Below are 18,680 nucleotides of genomic sequence, written 5' to 3'. Positions count from 1 at the left end.
ACACCCCCCGACAGATACGATCGATATGATGAGATAGATATGAACATAATTCAAGAGTTGGCTAAAGAGACAATGAGACTACTGAAAGACAGGCGAGCTGTTAACTCCCTGAAGCTTAAAGCAGCTGCATAGGTGAGAGGTATCTGAAGGAACAAAGGTTTAGGGGAGGAGAAAAACGGAAAGGGCCTTTGTCTGGACAGTCTGCATCTGAAAAGATGATTTTAGAAATAGTCACTGTATCAGGACAGGTGATAGTATATGAAAGATTAGCGAAACTAAAGACACTGCATAACAGGCAGAATAGTGGTAATGAAGTTACAGGGCAAGATGGGTATTTCTTTGACTATCCCTTTGAAAGGCCATGGAAGAAGTACTGGACTTGTATGTATTGGGAAAGGATGCGCTTGCATGAGAACTTTTTGTGATTTTGTATTTGTAGATCACCTTACTGTAGCTATAAGTAATCACTCGAATAGTTGGGTTTGTAATTTTACCAAAATTATGGGATGCAACTTCAACTGTTCAGCTCCTGTCACAACTCACCAACTGCTGCAAGCTACTATATATAGTTGCTGCTGCAACTATACACTGGATCAAGACTTATTAACTCCTACAACACGATGACCTGAAGCAACTGCTGGAACGCGTCCGCAATAACGGACATAAGACATCAGTCACCGTCCACCATGACGCGGAAGAGATACATCGTGTCTTAGAACGAGTGAAGCAGGATGGAGGACACTCTTGGTGGGACACTTTGCTAGGATGGTCGCCAACCGCAACCGGAATTCTCAGTAAGATGCTTCATCCAGTTGTTATTCTGCTAATGCTCACTGCGTTATGCTTCATTCTAACCATCGCGCTGGATGTTAGACGTTGGACTATGGTGAAGCGTCTGGCTCATCAAATATCCCCACAAGGTGTCTACGTACTCGATAATCCTCACCACGAGAGCATATGGGACACACCCGAGGCATTCCAAATATCGTGAAGCTTGAGTGACTCTAGCCACGGGGTGGATTATGTAGGATAATTGCTGGAGGTGACTTACTTAGAAATTAAACTTATATTCCCACCTTTACGTAAGGTACAGCATTGAAGAAGCTTCCCGGGTGGAATGCGGCTGACATGCAAGGGATCCATTCCATGGAAGTTCCCTAGGCCTGTAACCTTCGACGTTGGTGACGACAGGGGAACTTGGTGTGCTGACTCTAAGAAGGTACTGTTCAGAGAGTGCAGCGCTGTGGAGACACCGCGGCCAGGCTCTGTAATAATATGTGAACTTAAGGGTGTCATGGAACTGATAAGCTGCATATTTACTAACCTGGGCCAACAGTCTGTCATGTTTTTGACATGTGTCTGTTGCTCTAATAAACTGCACTCTTCATTAAACTAGCCGTGGTAGTTATTGAACATGACCAGACTCTCAGTGTAGCCGTGATACTTCATGCAACACGACTAGACTGGGAGTGCAGCGCGTTATTAGTGAATGCGTAATCGTGAAGTTCAGTTCCCTAAACATGACCGGACTTATCACGTTGTAAATTCATGCTGTCGCCTTAAAACTGATGAGTGGCTGCATATACAGTCCTTCGAAAACAAACTGTTGACCAAGTCTGAGCCTAAGACTGGACTTAGCCGCACCTAGACTCCTCTCTGAGAAGGAGTTTAGAAAGCAAGGGGGTCCTGTCTGAACCTCCTGACTCAACAGGAGGGTTCCCCCTCCAGCCACTCCTCAGACTCCTACCTGACAGTAACTCTTTTAACGCAACAGTCACATTTAGCTATGTAGCAGTCGTAGGCCAGGGCAGCCAGGAGAAGCATTTGATCCTGCCCAACAAAACCAGGACATACAGCTGGGCAGCACAGCCAAGGAAGGAGATCCTGCCATCTTCCATCAGGAAACCCACCAGCTTTTTTGGCAGTGACTGACGGGTAGCAGATCTCCAGGAAGGACAAATTCCTCAGGAAGAAATCCATGGGGCTGTGGAGGCTTGAGTCCACCGCTGTGGTGAGTGCAATCAGGCTGTTCCCTGTGAGCACCACGAGGCAGAGGAGCAGGAATACTGGGAAGCACAGGCCCTGCAGGCTGGAGTGGTCAGCAAATCCCAGAAGAATGAATCCCGATCCCACGGTGTGATTCTCCACGCCTTTTCTTTGGGGCATTTTCCCTGTACAGAACAATCCGCACAACAGGCTCTGTTGTGGTTTAGCCCCAGTCGGCAATTAAGCACCACACAGCCGCTTGCTCACCCTCCACCCCCCGCAGTGGGATGGGGAGAGAGTCGAAAGAGCAAAAGTAAGAAAACTCGTGGGTTGAGATAAGAACAGTTTAATAATTGGAACACTAACAATAATAATAATAATAAATTGTAATGAGAAGGAAAACAAGTGAGCAAGAGAGGAACAAAAGCCAGGAAAAAAACCCCAAGTGATGCAACTGCTCACCACCCTCCGACCAATGCCCAGCCAGTCCCCGAGCAGCAATCGCTACCCCCCAGCCAACTCCCCCCCAGTTCATATACTGAGCATGATGTCATACGGTATGGAATAGCCCTTTAGCCAATGTGAATCAATGTGAATCTTGGCTCCTGACAGAGCATGGGAAGCTGAAAAGTCCTTGACCAGTGTAAACATTACCTAGCACCAACTAAAACATCAGCGTGTTATCAATATTATTGTCATACTAACATCCAAAATACAGCACTAGAGGAGCTACTAGGAAGAAAATTAACTCTATCCCACCCCAAACCAGGCCACTTCCTTTGCTGATGGCTCATGTTTTGCCTAATGAAACCCAAGGATGGCCACAGCCTTTCCCATAGAGCTGCTACCCAGCTAGGCAGTCCCTGGCATCTATCACTGCAGGGGCTTCATCCACCTTAAGGTCAGGACTTGCTGCATATCACGAGGTTCCTGTTGGTCCATCACTCCAGCCTCTTTACGTCCCTTGCAACGGCAGCCCTGCCCTCCATTGTAGCGTCTGCTCTCCTCAATAGGCTGTCTTCTACAAATGTTATGAAAAATCACCCTCTCATCTCCTCTGGGTCATTAAGAACACGTTAAACAGGGCAGGTTGCAGGACAGACCCCTGCAGGACCCTGCTAGCTCGAGACCTCCAGACCGAGTACCACACATTAACCACGGTCTTCTGAGCCTCACCATCCAGCTGGTTTTTTAACCAGCTATTTATGCACCGATGGAGATCATAATATCCTATCTCAAACACAAAAATATTGTTGGGGGATGATGCTGAAAGCTTTGTTGACTTTCAGGTGAAAGACAACCACTGCTTCTCCACGTCTAGCAATCCTGTCCTTTCCTCATGGAAAGCAAAGATGACAGCCATACACAATCTACCCTGGGTAAATCCAGTCACCTTCTCTTTCAGACACCCAGAAATGGGCTCCAAGGGCACACGCTCGGGGGCAGAACCTTTAGTTCCCCTGCTCATCACCTGGGCATTTTTGAAAGGTGCATGCAATAGCTGGGTGCTCCCAGTCATCAGCCTGTTCCTCCAGTCTCCACGGCCTTTCAAAGATCATGGTGAGTGGCCTCCCTGTGACATCATCCTGCTCTCTCAGCTCCCTGGGATGCCACCCCTCCTGGTAAGGACTGTGGATCACTCATGTGGCCCCTGACTTGGTTCTCATCTACTGCTAGTTGTTCTCCTCCAGAGTCCTGCCTCAAGGCACAAAGGCCCTGGAGCCCTTCCTGCTGAAGACTGAGGCAAAAAGGACATGGAGTATCTCAGAGCTATCTACAACCGTTCTTATTAAATTCAGCACTGGCCACACAGTATCTTTGTTTCTTCTTTAACTGTTCCTGAAGTGGTAAAGACTCATTATGGTGCCCTTGAATTGCCTTTCCAGTTCAGGCTGAGTTTCAGTCTGGATTATTGCTGTGCTTGGAGGATGCTGTCCTTGAAGACCAGCCGTACTGAGCTCTGCCACCACGCCTTGCCAATTGATTCCGTCACTGTCACACCACTGCCTCCAACACTAACAGCTCCCGCTTATCCTGTCTGTGCCCCTTGCTGAGATCATTGCTGCACATGTGGGCTAAAGCACCCCAGGTGTGGCACCAGGCAAGCTCCTTCTTGCCATAAGGAATCCTGGTACCGCGTGTCCAAGGTCTTGTGTGTGCAAAGGCTTTGCTTCAAAGCAGAGACATGGCATGGACAAAGGACTTTTGAATGTCTTTCTAGCCCTTGGACGACAAAGCAGAATGAAATGCCTAAATTCACTAAACTGAAAACATTCCCCTAGCTTGGAGAAAGCAGATCCTTCCCTATCACGTTCCTGGTGTCCTGTCTCATGATGGGAGAAGAAAAGGTGATTCTCGTGCCCATCTGTTTTTCTAATAGAAGAAATTCCACTGCTGGAATCAAGTGTCTCTGCCCAGCTGAGGGAGGGAGCATCAGTGATTACTTCAGCCTTGGGCTGGTCTTCTGCTGATAAGCTGGGCCGGGCTCCTGGGATGCAGGGAGCTTATGGCACCATGGGAGCGCAGAAAGCAGAGAGAGCGCTCTGCCCAGGAGCAGCTCCTCCGCAAAGCGCAGCAGGGCTGAGGGCACTGCCTGCAGGCACTGAGGGGAGACGAGAGAGGCAGAGAGAGGTTAAAGGCAGTCTGGAGTGGAAGAGATCTTCACAGCCCTTCACACTGTAAGTCGCTGGCCACAGGGCAGGGCACATGAGGTCCTGGAGGGATCTCCTAAAGCTGACACATCCCATGGTTGGTTTGGAGGAGAAGGATGAGTTCCAGCGCAGGGATTCCCTGCCACATGGTCAGAGGGCCAGGGTATGACAGCTTGTTTCTCCCTGGGATGGCTGCAGAGTGTGAAGCTGGGTGTGCAGCCAGGAGTGTCCAGGGCTGTCCTTCAGAGCAGAGTCCCTGCACCCCAAGGGGCTGTGTGCCAGGGCAGGGACTCTGCCACCTGCCAGGGTCAGCGCTCAGCCTGCCTGGGGAGCTTCCCACGTCGCTATGGGGAGAAGCTGAGTGCACAAGGAGTGACCCCCAGCAAGGCAGGCTCCCTCTACTGTTGAGAGGGTGCGGGTCACGGCTGCTCAGAGCTCCAGACCACCCCCAGGACATTTGCAGAGAGTCCTTTTGAAGACGGGCATCAAGGCAGCATTTGCCTGACAGGGAAGCAGTCTGTGCTTTGACTTTTCTCCTCTTGGTTGGCTGGGTGGGCAGGGGGAGATGGGAACTTTGTTCTCTACTGTGGAGAAGGTACGGAGACCCCAGTTCTTGTTAGGACTTGCCTGAGCTGCTCCTTAGCCCCTGCACACACAGAGATGTCCCGGGGCAGTGCCTGGCTGCAGGAGGTGTCTGCAGGGCAGAGCTGAGCATGCAGCGGGTGGGATGGGGTCTGTGAGCACTGACCGGGAGGAGATATGGGGACAGAGAAAGAGCTCCTGGCAGGGACAGCTCCAGGCAGCAGAGACATGGGCAGGGAGGGACAGGGAGCTTGTTCCAGAAACGCTGTGGGAAGGGTGACTTGCACACCTCTCTGCCATCCCCTGCAGCTCAGACAACTTCCCTGGAGCAAGCCTGTGGTCTCCTCTCCAGCACAGCCTCATGCCCAAGGCCACAGAGTGCAGGGCGTGAGTAAACTCCTTGGCAGCTGGACCTCCAGTCCAGAAGAAGTGCCTGTGTCCTACAATTGCTATACAACAAACAGGCTAAAAATGAGTGCCCTACGTTGTCTCTGTCTGTGAGGTGGAGAGCACAGCTGGATGAGGAGAAGGAGAAGGTTTCTCTGCATGCCCATCTGCATTTCTCTCCATGCTTCATTTTTCTGGAGCATAGCCATTATTCTTCCCTGTTTCACTACCTGTCCGTCATACTCTTGCTCTTGGGGTGAGGGTGCAGGTTAACTTCTATTCTGACTCCGACTCTGGGGGTCCTACTCCAGAGGATTCCTCATGGAAACTAGATGTCTAAGCGGTATTTTATACATTCAGGCAGAATGTCCTTCAGTTGGTAGGGTTGGGGAATGGCCTGGCTCATTCCTCATTCAGCTCTGGCAGGGGGATTTCTATGAGAAACGGCATGGGCTTTTCTACAGAGAAGTCATTCCTAACTTATCACTGTCTTTTCCTCCTTGGACAGGTCCCCAAGCCCACAGGAAGAAAATGTCCAACAACAACTCCATTACTGAGTTCCTCCTGGTGGTGCTTGCAGACACGAGGGAGCTGCAGCTCTTGCACTTCTGGCTCTTCCTGGGCATCTACCTGGCTGCCCTCCTGGGCAACAGCCTCATCATTGCCGCCATAGCCTGTGACCACCGCCTCCACACCCCCATGTACTACTTCCTCGACCTGGGCTCCATCTCCACCACTGTCCCCCAAGCCATGGCCAATTGCCTGTGGGACACCAGGGCCATTTCCTATGCAGGATGTGCTGCCCAAGTCTTTCTGTTTGTCTTTTTCATTTCAGCAGAGTTTTATCTTCTCACAGTCATGGCCTACGACCGCTACATTGCCATCTGCAAACCCCTGCACTACGGGACCCTCCTGGGAAGTAGAGCTTGTGCCAAAATGGCAGCAGCTGCCTGGGGCACTGTTTTTCCCTATGCTCTGCTGCACACTGCCAACACATTTTCAATACCCCTCTGCAAGGGCAATGCTGTAGACCAGTTCTTTTGTGAAGTCCCCCAGATCCTCAAGCTCTCCTGCTCAGACGCCTACCTCAGGGAAATTTGCCTTCTTGTTGTTAGTGCCTGTTTAGCTTTTGGATGTTTTGTTTTCATTGTGCTGTCCTATGTGCAGATCTTCAGGGCCGTGCTGAGGATCCCCTCTGAGCAAGGACGGCACAAAGCCTTTTCCACGTGCCTCCCTCACCTGGCCGTGCTCTCCCTGTTTGTCAGCACTTTAACGTTTGCCTACCTGAAGCCCCGCTCCATCTCCTCCCCGTCCCTGGATCTGGTGGTGTCAGTTCTGTACTCGGTGGTGCCTCCAGCAGTGAACCCCCTCATCTACAGCATGAGGAACAAGGAGCTCAAGGATGCCCTGAAGAAACTGTTTGAACACATACTGTTTCAACATCATTAAGGTATCCATCCTCTTTATATGACTCCCAGGGTATCTCAGGAAAAGGCAGGACTATCTTGTGTTCTTTTCTTTATTTTACATTCTTTTTTTATAGGTGTGATAATATTAATTACAATGAAATAGTATTATACATCCCGCTTCTTCTTGACATTCAACATGTTTTTTTCTGAGGAACTATCCTAATATATCTAAGGAACCAGTCTCCTTGCATAAATAAAGAATCCAGCAAACCTTTCTGGAGCTGAGGACACAGCACCAGAATGCAGAAGCGGTTAAGGAGCCAGAAGTCCAGATGCCACAGGGAGGAGCAGCCCGGTGGCCCTCAGAGCTGCCTCTGCTGCCTGGTGGGGCACTTCCACCTTGGAGTCAGGGCTGCTGCTTCCCTGGAGCCATGGCCATGGACCGCATCAGGACGTGATCTTCTCCGTGCTGGTCTCTCCTCACTTCCACACTCTCCTGCTGTGTCCTTAGGCCTGTGTAAGCTATAAGGTCTCCTGCAACTTGAGATGATAGTCCTATTTTCTCCACAGTGGCATCCCAGTGGTTGCAAGCGGGACAGAACAGGCCCTCCTCAAAGCCTGCAAAAGCTGTGCATTACAACAGGACGCCACATGAGAGTGACACATGCAGAAAGCCATGGCATGAGGGTGATGATATTCCAGCATCCCTGAGGTCCCTTGCAAATCCAATAAATCTTGGCTAGTCATGGCTTGGACAGGCCTACTGTTCACTGGCTAAAAAACTGGCTGAATGGCCAGGCCCAAAGAGTTGTGAATGGAGTTAAACCCAGGTGGTGGCCGGTCACAAGCGGTGTTCCCCAGGGCTCAGTACTGGGGACAGTTCTGTTTAATATCATTACCAATAATCTGGATGAGGGGATTGAGTGCACCAGCAGTAAGTTTGCAGATGACACAAGTTGGGCAGGAGCGTTGATCTGCTTGAGGGTAGGAAGGCTCTACAGAGGGATCTGGACAGGCTGGATTGATGGGCCAAAGCCAATTGTATGAGGTTCAACAAGGCTCAGTGCTGGGTCCTGCACCTGGGTCACAACAACCCCATGCAACTCTACAGGCTTGGGGGAGAGTGGCTGGAAAGCTGCCTGGCAGAATAAGACCTCGGGGTGTTGGTCGACAGCCAGCTGAATATGTGCCGGCAGCATGCCCAGGTGACCAAGAAGGTGAATAGCATCCTGGCTTGTATCAGAAATAGCGTGGCCAGGAGGAGTAGGGCAGCGATCGTCCCCCTGTACTTGGCACTGGTGAAGCTGCACCTCAAATACTTTGTTCAGGTTTGGGCCCCTCACGACAAAAAGGCATTGAGGTGCTAGAACATGTCCAAATAAGGGCAACGAAGCTCAAGAGCACAAGTCTGATGAGGAACGGCTGAGGGAACTGGGGTTGTTTAGTCTGGAGAAAAGGAGGCTGAGGGGAGAGCTTACCTCTCCCTACAACTACCTGAGAGGAGGTTGTAGTGATGGGGGTGTCTCAATCTCTTTTCCCAAGTAACAAGTGACAGGACGAGAGGAACTGGCCTCAGGTTGTTCCAGGGGAGGTTTAGATTGGATATTAGGAAAGATTTCTTCGCTGAAAGCATTATCAAGCATTGGAACAGGCTGCCCAGGGAAGTGGTTGAGTCACCATCCCTGGAAGTATTTAAAATACATTTGGATGAGGTGCTTAGGGACATGGTGTAGTGGTGGTCTTGGTAGTGTTAGGTTGACGGTTGGACTCGATGATCTTAAAGGTCTTTTCCAACCTAAATGATTCTATGAGTCTATGAAAAAAGACAGAGGCAGAAGTAGAGAGGTAACATGTGCCAATATAAATACAGTAGTTCTTCTGAGCGATGTTTCTCCATTTGAAATATTGGTAAAAAAATCACTGTGATAAATGGCTGCATAAAACTTTTTAGCTAGGGAAGAGAGCATAATCAGCTTGCTAGTACACACCCTTGGTGCTGTTAATACGAAATAATTTTAAAAAATTGAAATTCATAAAAAACTTAGCAATGCTGGAAACAAAGACTTTTTCAGCTATTACATTGAGTTCTTTTCTGCAGAGTTTTCAAGTTTGTCCTAAAATCTGCATTGAGGGCTTGATTCAATCATCCACACAGAGGTGGCCACTGCCTCCAGGATGCTGTGGGGTAGCCAAAGCGCCCATGTGGGAAATGTGTCCCAGGAGTTATGGGAGCCCTTCTGGAGCATGAGCTGGTATGCAGGCAGGGTACGTCAGGGGTGGTGGAGGGCATGGCCTGCCTTCAGTGCTGCTGGGGTGGCTGAGCAGGGACCTCTCCAGCACAGCAGCATATCGTGTCCCCTTGGATGCTGGCTGTGAGGTCACTTCTGACTGGCCAGCAGTGTGGAGACAGATACTTGGAGGTCTTGACAGCCATTACAATCCTGCCTGACCCAAACAAGACAAAGCGTCTGGGGAGGACAAAGTAGCTGGGACAAGGGAGATGGGAGATTTGGTGGAGGGAAGAGGAGTTTGGCCAACAGACATGAAAGATCTTGAAGAGGAAAGAGGAGTTCAGGTAATTTTGGTGCCACTGTGAAACTGATGTGAAAACATTCCTGTGAGGCCTTTGCTGTATTTCTAACTAATAACCTTGAGTCCTAACCCTACCCCTACATTGCACCCTTCAACCTGACAGGAATCAATTACTCTAATCCCTAACCTCAGCCTTACCTCTAAACCAAAGCCAGAACCCAGAACCCCTCTTACTCTTACCCTATTGATCATCCTCATCCCTAGTCCTTATCCCTAGTATTCAAATGTTAGACTTCACCACAGCCCTCAGCCCAGCCCTGAAAAACCCCCTAACCCACAAAGCCAGCTCATACCCTCAACACGAACCAGGCACCCTCAGAAGAACACCAAACCCTCCCTCTAAGCCTTTGCCAATCCCTAAGCCTGAAAGGCGAGCTCTATCCCCTAAGGCCTAACCTGAACACCTAACCCCCACGGCCCTCCTTCCCATGCTCTAACCCCCTCATCTTCGTCCCCTCTCCTAACCCTAACTTAAGCTGTTTGGCCCCTTGAAGGCAGGGCAGGGATCGTGAGGTCCCAGAGCAGCCCCGTGGTGTTGGAAGAGGAGTGTGACGTTACATGCTCCTGACCAGCTCGTAGGCCACAAGGAGGAGATGGTGGGAATGCTATGATGAGGTCACATGTGCTTCAGGATCTCATGGGCCAGCAGGAGGCACAAGACTGTGAAGGTGGTGGTGAGGTCACATCTTTCTCTGGACTTGATAGGCCAGCAGCAGGAACATGGCTGGGAAAGGGCTGTGAGGTCACTTCTTTCTGCACTAGCTGATAGGTCAGCCCTTGACTCATGGTTGGGCTATGTGCTCTTAGGCTCACATCTGCCAGTGTCTCTGACAGAGCAGCAGAATCACAGAATCACAGAATCACAGAATCACAGAATCGTATAGGTTGGAAAAGACCTTTTTGATCATCAGGTCCAGCCGTAAACGTAACACTACCAAGACCACCACGACACCATGTCCCTAAGCACCTCATCCAAGCGTCTCTTAAATGCTTCCAGGGATGGCGACTCAACCACTTCACTGGGCAGCCTGATCCAATCTTTGATAACCCTTTCAGTGAACTAAAATTTCCTAATATCCAGTCTAAACCTCCCCTGGCGCAACTTGAGGCCATTTCCTCTTGTCCTATCACTTGTTACCTGGGAGAAGAGACCGACCCCACCTCTCTACAGCCTCCTTTCAGGCAGTTGTAGAGAGCGATAAAGTCTCCCCTCAGCCTCCTTTGGTCCAGTCTGAGCAACCCCAGTTCCATCAGATGCTCCCCATCAGCCTTGTGCTCCAGACCCTTCACCAGCTTCATTACCCTTCTCTGGACTCGCTCCAGCCCCTCAATGTCTCTCTTGTAGTGAAGGGCCTAAAACCGAACACAGCATTCGAGGTGCGGCCTCTACCAATGCCGAGTACAGGGGCACAATCACTTCCCTAGTCCTGCTGGCCACACTATTTTTGATACAAGTCAGGATGCCATTGGCTTTCTTGGCCACCTGGGCACACTGCTGGCTCATATTCAGCCGGATGTCAAACAACACCCCCAGGTCCTTTTCTGCCTGGCAGCTTTCCAGCCACTCTTCCCCAAGCCTGTAGAGTTGCATAGGGTTGCTGTTACCCAAGTGCAGGACCTTGCACTTGGCTTTGTTGAACCTCATACAATTGACCTCGGCCCATCGATCCAGCCTGTCCAGGTCCCTCTGCAGAGCCTTCCTCCCCTCAAGCAGATCAACACTCCCGCACAACTTGGTGTCATCTGCAAACTTACTGAGGGTGCACTCGATCCCTTCCTCCACATCATTGATAAAGATGTTAAACAGAACTGGCCCCAACACAGTTCTCCCCTGGGGCACACCGCTTGTGACCGGCTGCCAACTGGAGTAAACTCCATTCACCACCACTCTTTGGGCCCGGCCATCCAGCCAGTTCTTTACCCAGCGAAGAGTACACCCGTCCAAGCCATGAGCAGCCAGTTTCTCCAGGAGAATGCTGTGGGAAACCTTGTCAAAGGCTTTACTGAAGTCTAGATAGACAACAGCCACAGCCTTTCCCTCATCCACTAGGCGGGTCACCTTGTCATAGAAGGAGATCAGGTTGGTCAAGCAGGACCTGCCTTTCCTAAACCCATGCTGGCTGGGCTTGATCCCTTGGTTATCCTCTATATGCAGTGTGATGGCACTCAGGATGATCTGCTCAAGGCACCTGGCTGGCCACAGGACTGTGGGAATCCCTTTCCCTAAGTACCTGGTAGGTCCATCCAGGAAGAGGCCTTGGGTATGGTTGTCACGACCCTTCTGCCTGAGTACCTGATGGGACAGCAGTACGCACAGGGTTTGGTTGTGTTTATCCGAGAAGCTGAAAGGCCAGCAGCAGGCAGGTGGCTTGGAAGAGCATGGTGAGGCGACTTCTGTCTAGTCAGCTGGTGCAGCAAGTCTTGCAGATCCCGTCTGTAGAAGGGTCAGCCCCTTTTGCTCCTGTGATCACTTGCAGTGTTTCCTTAGAAGGAAAAAAATCCAAGTCACCATTTCTACTGCCCCCAAAATGTGGCAGGTTTAGAGATAGGTAAGGACATGCAGTTGGCCTCATCCCTGCTATCAGGTGGAGCTTCCTGCAGACTTCTCAGTGCAATCAAATTTATTCTGCAACCCAGCTTGACTATCATCTGCACAACACAGCCTGAAGGCCAGGCTGTACATAGGGCACAGCACAGCACAGGCCTGGGTCTACTCAGGTTTACTGTTATGTGGATCACTGACTTCTTGGAGTACAATGGTCTTCTGGTCAGGACCACTGAGCTGCCCGAGGAAGGCTGGGAAGAGGATGGGTTGTCCTCTAGGCAGCTGGAGGAAGGGACACAATTTTAGGCCCTGGTAATCACTGGGGACTTTGAAGACCATGGACCTCTGCTAGAAGACCTCAGTTTACAGGGAAGGTGGCAGGTGATCCCTGACCCGGCATGGTGACAGTGCTCTCCTGGATATGTTTTTCACGAGAAGACAAGGCAGGAGTGGTGGAAGATGTGGAGGGTAGCTCTGGCTGCAGTGTGAGTGAGGTGGTGTAGTAGAAAACCCTGAGGGAAGTGAGCAAGACAAATTGTAGCAGGGCTGAGTAGAGAGGAAGAATCACCTCTATGAACCCTTCGGCATTGCTCTTCCTAACGCAGCCCAGGATGCCGTTGTCCGCCTTTTGTGCAAAGGTGCAATGCTAGGAGAAGAGAAGGCTTCCACAAATCTGAAGGTACCAGAGGCACCACAAATCTGGTGGGCCATCTGTACGAACACATTAAAAGCTGTCCAAACAGAGCTTCACTCCAGGGGGACCTTGAGAAACTCTCAGATTTGGCAATAGAAGCCTCATGAAGTTTTACAAGGAGAATGTGTGAGTCCTTTCTTGGGGGCAGAATAATCCCAAACATGAGGGCAGGCTGGGACCTGTACAGCTCAGCAGTGACCCTGAGGAGAAGGGCCTGGCCTTCCAAGGGATGCCATATGAGCCAGTGTTGAGCAGTTTGAGCCATGCTCAAAGTTAATGAGGCCACCTGCAGATAGGGCTGCATTAGGAGGAGCGTGGCCACCCAGGCAAGAGAGTTATCATCATCCCCCTCACCTCAGCACTGGTGTAGCCACATCTGGACTAGTGTGTGTAGGTGTGGGGCTCCCGAGTCTGGAGGAATGAGGAGGAATTGGAGAGGTTCTAGAGGAGATCTACCAGGATGGGGTTTGGGGCCTCTGTGGAGAAGATGAGAGACCTGGGCTTCTTTAGCCTGGTGAAGTAGAGGCTCAGGGCTCTATAGTAGTAGCCTGCAACTACTTGAAGGGTGCTTTCCAAGATAAGGGAGCTTTTCTTGGTAGTGGGAAGAGAAGGTAACCTCCACAAAGTGCAGCTTGGAAGGTTCAGAGTGGATGCAAGGAAAAAGAAGCCTCACTCAAAGAGTATCCTTGTGGTGTAAGAGGTCACCAGAGGGAGTCTGGATCAGCCCATGGCTTTGTGTTTCAAGCAAAAGGCAGTGAGGGTGGAGAGACGTCAGTGAAGGTATAGAAATGCTGGGGTGAGAGCTAGGTGGGAAAGCAAGATGGGTGTCTACAGCCTGAAGGGAAAGAGGTGCAGGCATGGGACAGCGTAGGACAGCCTGCAGCAGAGATGACTAAGGGCTCTGTCAAAGCTGAAAGGCTCAACAGGACCAAGGGCTTTGGCCCCTTGGCTAAGGCAGTTGCCTGTACCACTGAGACCTACCAGGAGAAACTTTCTTTTGAGGCTCTGGACCTTGTTTTGTCCTTGCCCCTTCTTTGGGAGGCTGGGAGGGGTCATAGAATTCTCCTACACTTGGCGTTGCTCACTCTCACACCCTACTGCCCCCAGGAAGAGCCCTGAGCCACGTGTGAGGGACAGGGTCTGCCTTCCCAGGGCCTGGGGGTCAGGGCTTGGCCTTTCTGCTTCCTAAAAGAAACCAAGGCTTTCCTCAGCATTACAGCTGCCTGCACAGTGCCTGTGCCTACCTGCAATCATGGCCTCCAGTTCTCTGCTCTAACAAGGCCATGGGGAGGCTTTGTCAGTAATGGCCCTCAGTGGGGCCCATTAATGCTTCAAGGTACTTTGAGTTTTGCTTCTGACTTCTTGAGCAGTTTGTTCAATCTTCCCTCAGGATCGGAGGTTCATGGACTCAGCACCAAATGCACCATGGGGCTCATTAAAACAGAGAAAGCCCTAACGAGCCACGTCTCTTCCTGTAATTTCCTTCAAGTCTTCAAGATTTGTTCAGGTAATTAGAGAGGTTTCATAGTGTAGTTAAAGAGGAAGATATCAAAGTGCATCTAATAAAAATGGTTTTTTTTTTTCTTTTAAAGGATATTTTTTATCAGTTTCAATTTAGAGAAGAGGTGATAGGAGCATTCTCCAAGTGATATCAATGCAGGGTGTCTCCTCAGGAGGTCTGGACAGGTAGGAAAAGCAGTCCCTTGAGGTCTCACACTGCATGGAGAACTTTGCTCCTCACCTCCCAAAGTTCACCATTTCTGACAGTGGCCATCTGGGACTCACATCACTCTTCTTTGCATCAAACTTCTCCACTGATCTCTGTAGCTGGATGTTACAGCCCCATTGCACCATTGCCCACATTCTCTCCTTCGAGAACTGGCTGCACACAGGCACAGACGAAATTTTCCTATTCGTAAGGAAGGAAAATGAAAGCATGATCAGTTTTCCTAAACAATAAAATACACTCCGTAACCACATGCTAAGTATAAGCTGCCTCTAATGAGGTCGCGTCTCTACAAGGGATAATCTTATCAGAAATGTCTTAGAGAGAGAGAGATAGAAAAAGATAGATATGAGCATAACTAAAGTGTTGGCTGAAGAGACCATTAGACTACTGAAAGACAGGCAAGCTCTTAACTCCTTGAAGCTTAAAGCAGTTGCATAAGTGAGAGGTATCTGAATGAACAAAGATTAAGGGGAGGAGACAAATGGAGAACAATGGAAAGGGCCTTTGTATGGGCAGTCTGCATCTGCAAAGATGACATTACAAATGGTCATTGGATCAGCACAGGCGAAAGTATATGAAAGAGTAGAGAAACTAAATACACGGTGTAACGAGCAGAGGAGTGGTCATGAAGTTACAGGGCAAGATCAATATTTCTTTGAGTATTCGTTTTCAAAGGACATGGAATTGGTCGAGGTGTCTTGTGGGTGAGGAGAAACCACTGTTGCACTCATCTTTGAATACGGCCAACAGTGCAAGCCAGGGAACCACAGGCTGTACAGCCTCGCTTGGGTGATCCATTGAATGACTCCTCGTGGGTGACATTCCTGGGCACGTGAAAGAGAAGAGCATGAGCATGGACTTTGCAAGGGTAAATCATGCCTCGCCAACCTGATTGGTTTCATGATGAAGTAACTCCATTTGTGTACGACGGGAGAACAGTGGATGGCATTTACCTCTGCTGCAGCAAGACTTCTGGCATGGTCTCCCTCAATATTCTTGTACCCATCTTAGGCCATTACAGTCTGGAGGGATAGACAAGCAGTTGAGCAAAACACCAGTTGGATGATGGGGCTGAGGGAGCTGTGGTGAAGGGGTCATACCCTAGCTGGAGGCCACTGGGACATAGTGGGGCATTGTGGGGCAGCACAGAGGACTCTCCTGGGCCATTTGCCGTTTAACACCTGTATCCATGTCCTGGAGGAGGCAAGGCTCAGCAAGTTTGTCGAGGGCACTAAACTGGGAGGACGATTCCTGTGCCTTGGGATTGCCTTCAGGAGCAACCTGACAGGCAGAAGCACTGTCCTGTCAGGACCTTCATGAAATAGAAGGACAATGGCCAGATCCTGCGCCTGGGATAGACTAAGACTCTGCAGTGGCAGGGTCTGGGCGCTGCCTTACTGGGGAGCAGCTCTGCGGAAAAGGCACTGGTGGTGTTGGGGAAGGCAGAACACGTTCCAGCAGTGATCCACACGATCCAGTGCCACCTGGTGGCAAAGAAGGCCAGCAGTGTCCTGGAGTGTATAAGGAGGACCCTGGCCAAAGGAGTGAGGGAAGTGATTGTCTCCCTCTGCTCATCACTTCTTAGACCACCAGTACACTACTGTGTCCATTTCTGCACCCCCAGTTCAAGTGTACTGGGTCTGGCTGGGCAGGGGTTAACTTCCGTCGTGGCAGCCCCCATGGTGCCATGTTTTGCATTTGTGCCTACAACAGTGTTGGTAACACAGCCGTGTTTTGGCTATTGCTGAGCAGCGTTTGCACAGCGTCAAGGCCTTCTCAGGTTCTCACTCTGCTCCCTCCCAGTGAGTAGGCTGGGGGTGGGCAAGATTTTGGTAGGGGGGACACAGCCAGGACAGCTGACCCCAAGTGACCAGAGGGATATTCCATACCGTATGATGTCATGCTCAGCAATAAAAGCTGGGGCAGAGGAAGAAGGAGGTGGAGATTTTTGTTGTTCAAGGTGTCTGTTGCTGGGAGACCGCCTGGGCATCATTCTGCTGGTGGGAGGTGGGAAGTGATTGCCTTTGTGTTGCCTGTTGGTTTTGGTCTATGATTGGTTTTATCCTTTTTTTTTTTTCCACCTACTATCTGTTTTTATCTCAACCTATGAGGTGCACCACAACTCCATGCAGGAGCATGGGTAGAGACATGGCCAGCTAAGGAGTGCCCTGAGGAGAGGGGCCCGATCACCATGATGATGCCATATGAGCCAGTGGGCCTCCCATTTCAAAAGGAATGTGGAGAAACTGGAGAGGGTCCAGAGGAGGTCTGCCAAGGTGGAGCTAGGGAGCTAAAGCATGAGTTGTGAGGACAGTGTGAGGGAAGTGGGCCTCTCTAGCCTGCTGAAGGAGGCATGGGGCAACCTAGTTAAGAGCCTACACCTCCACGCAGCAATAACAGAGCCAAGCTCTGTTCTGCAGCGGCCAATGAAATGACAGGGGCAATAGCCACAAAGTGCCTCTTGGGAGCTTTGGGCTGAGCCTTAGGAAAAATAACATGGACTAGCAGGAGCATTGCTGTGATCTCCTGCTTTGGAGATCCTCTTGGATCCGCAAAGTCACAGCCAGCCTGGAGGCTGGGCAAGAGACCCGCAGCAGTCTCTTTCCCATCAGTCTTTCCAGGAGCGTAGGCCTTGCGCAAGTGCCCAATGAGAAGAGATTCAGCTGGAGGTGAGGGTCTCTACATCATATGCTCGTAGGGCAATTCAGGCAGAAAGGGAGCTCAGGACGTCTGAAATCCAACGCCCAGCAAAAAGCAGAGCAATCTCTGAGGTCAGACCAGGTTGCTCAGTAAATGTCAGCATCTCTAGAGAGAGTTTACACATGAACCAGGCATCTAGGCCACCAGAACAGAAATGGAGATGAGGCATTTGACCAGCTCCCTGAACACAGCTATCAGTACACCATGCCTCCTGAGATTCCTGGGAACATCCACCTTCCTGTCCAGAGGAGTGGGTTCCTTCTGTAAGTTTCCTGGCATATCTCCAGACCATGGGGTGCTTTAGGCTGGAAACAGAATTGAAAGAAATCCTCTGACTTGGGTACGATCAACTTGATTGCTAAAAGAGGGGAAGGTGGAGAGATCTCAGCATTTCTGGGTTCCTGCCGAAGATTTAAGGCCTCCAAGAAAAGAGCTGAACACAACAGTTTTGAACTAGTATAGCCTTTAGATCATTTCACACGTGAGGGCTCTACTCCCCATTGCAATCACTGGCACCCAGAAACCTCACCTGCTTTTCCTTCCTCTCCTCCCTAAACCTGACCAAGCGATGGGAAGAAAGGCAGCAGAAAGGCCCTAGGCCTCTGTGAATCAGCTGGGGTCTGGCACTTGGAGGGCCATGGTGTCATTCCATTGTACCCCCCGTAAAGAATCAAGCTGGGGAGTGACTCTGCAAGTGCAAATCAACAAGGTCCATGGACAGGCAAGGCTGTGTCTATGGCTGTATCTGAAGACCAGTATCCATACAGTATAGATCAAGCTGGATCTTAAGCTCAGGCCTGGGCTTCAATGGTCTCCTGGGCCCATGGACAGAGATGCAGGTGGAGGCCCCAGGTGATGCTGCTCAGGGCCATGAAGGCCTATGGATGCTCTCAGGGCCCTGACACTGCCATATGAGACCCCACCTGCCAGTGCCCTCAATAGGCCAAATTCTCATTCCCTGATGTCCAGGGTCTGCTCTCTGCTACTCTCCTTCCCCATGTCCCTGCGGATCTGGCAGACCACCATTTCATTATCACTACGGCCAAGGCTGACACTGGTCTTCCCATCCTTGACCAGCTCTTCCTCCTTTGGGAGTAGCAGACCCAGGTGAGCAGAAGAATGGGTGGCCCATTTAGAAGCTGAACCACACAGAAGCCACCATCTAACCTGTCAGGTGTCCCATAGCAACCCTCCATACATCTGAGCTTCCCTGACATCACACAAGGCATCCCCCACTTCTCATCTTCTCTGTCAGTCTCTTCTAAAGATGTCTATCTCCTTTACCACAAAAGCTGTGGGAGCTGTCCTTCCCCACCTCAGCTCTTATTCCACTCATGGCACAGCTCTGCGATGGCACACGGGGCTCTTCCTGTCTGTGGCCCAGGCTGTGGACTTTGGTGCCCAT

The 18,680-nt window shown here is 50.6% G+C and overlaps 1 protein-coding gene across 1 annotated transcript; it reads left to right on the top strand.

The window, feature by feature from the left end:
- The first annotated feature begins 6,137 nt into the window (after nucleotides 1-6,137).
- LOC142403542 (olfactory receptor 14C36-like) lies at nucleotides 6,138-7,055 on the top strand. Its single transcript, XM_075489795.1, has one exon. It carries the CDS (start codon nucleotides 6,138-6,140, stop codon nucleotides 7,053-7,055), a length of 918 nt encoding a protein of 305 aa, XP_075345910.1.
- Nucleotides 7,056-18,680: the final 11,625 nt, after the last annotated feature.

The sequence above is a fragment of the Mycteria americana genome, unplaced genomic scaffold (assembly GCF_035582795.1).
Source record: "Mycteria americana isolate JAX WOST 10 ecotype Jacksonville Zoo and Gardens unplaced genomic scaffold, USCA_MyAme_1.0 Scaffold_38, whole genome shotgun sequence".
NCBI classification, from domain to species: Eukaryota; Metazoa; Chordata; class Aves; order Ciconiiformes; family Ciconiidae; genus Mycteria; species Mycteria americana.
This window is presented reverse-complemented; position numbering and strand designations above follow the sequence as displayed.

Bases quoted from the DNA above. Each gene is read 5' to 3' on its own strand.
- LOC142403542 (XM_075489795.1), top strand. From the start codon at position 6,138: ATGTCCAACAACAACTCCATTACTGAGTTCCTCCTGGTGGTGCTTGCA.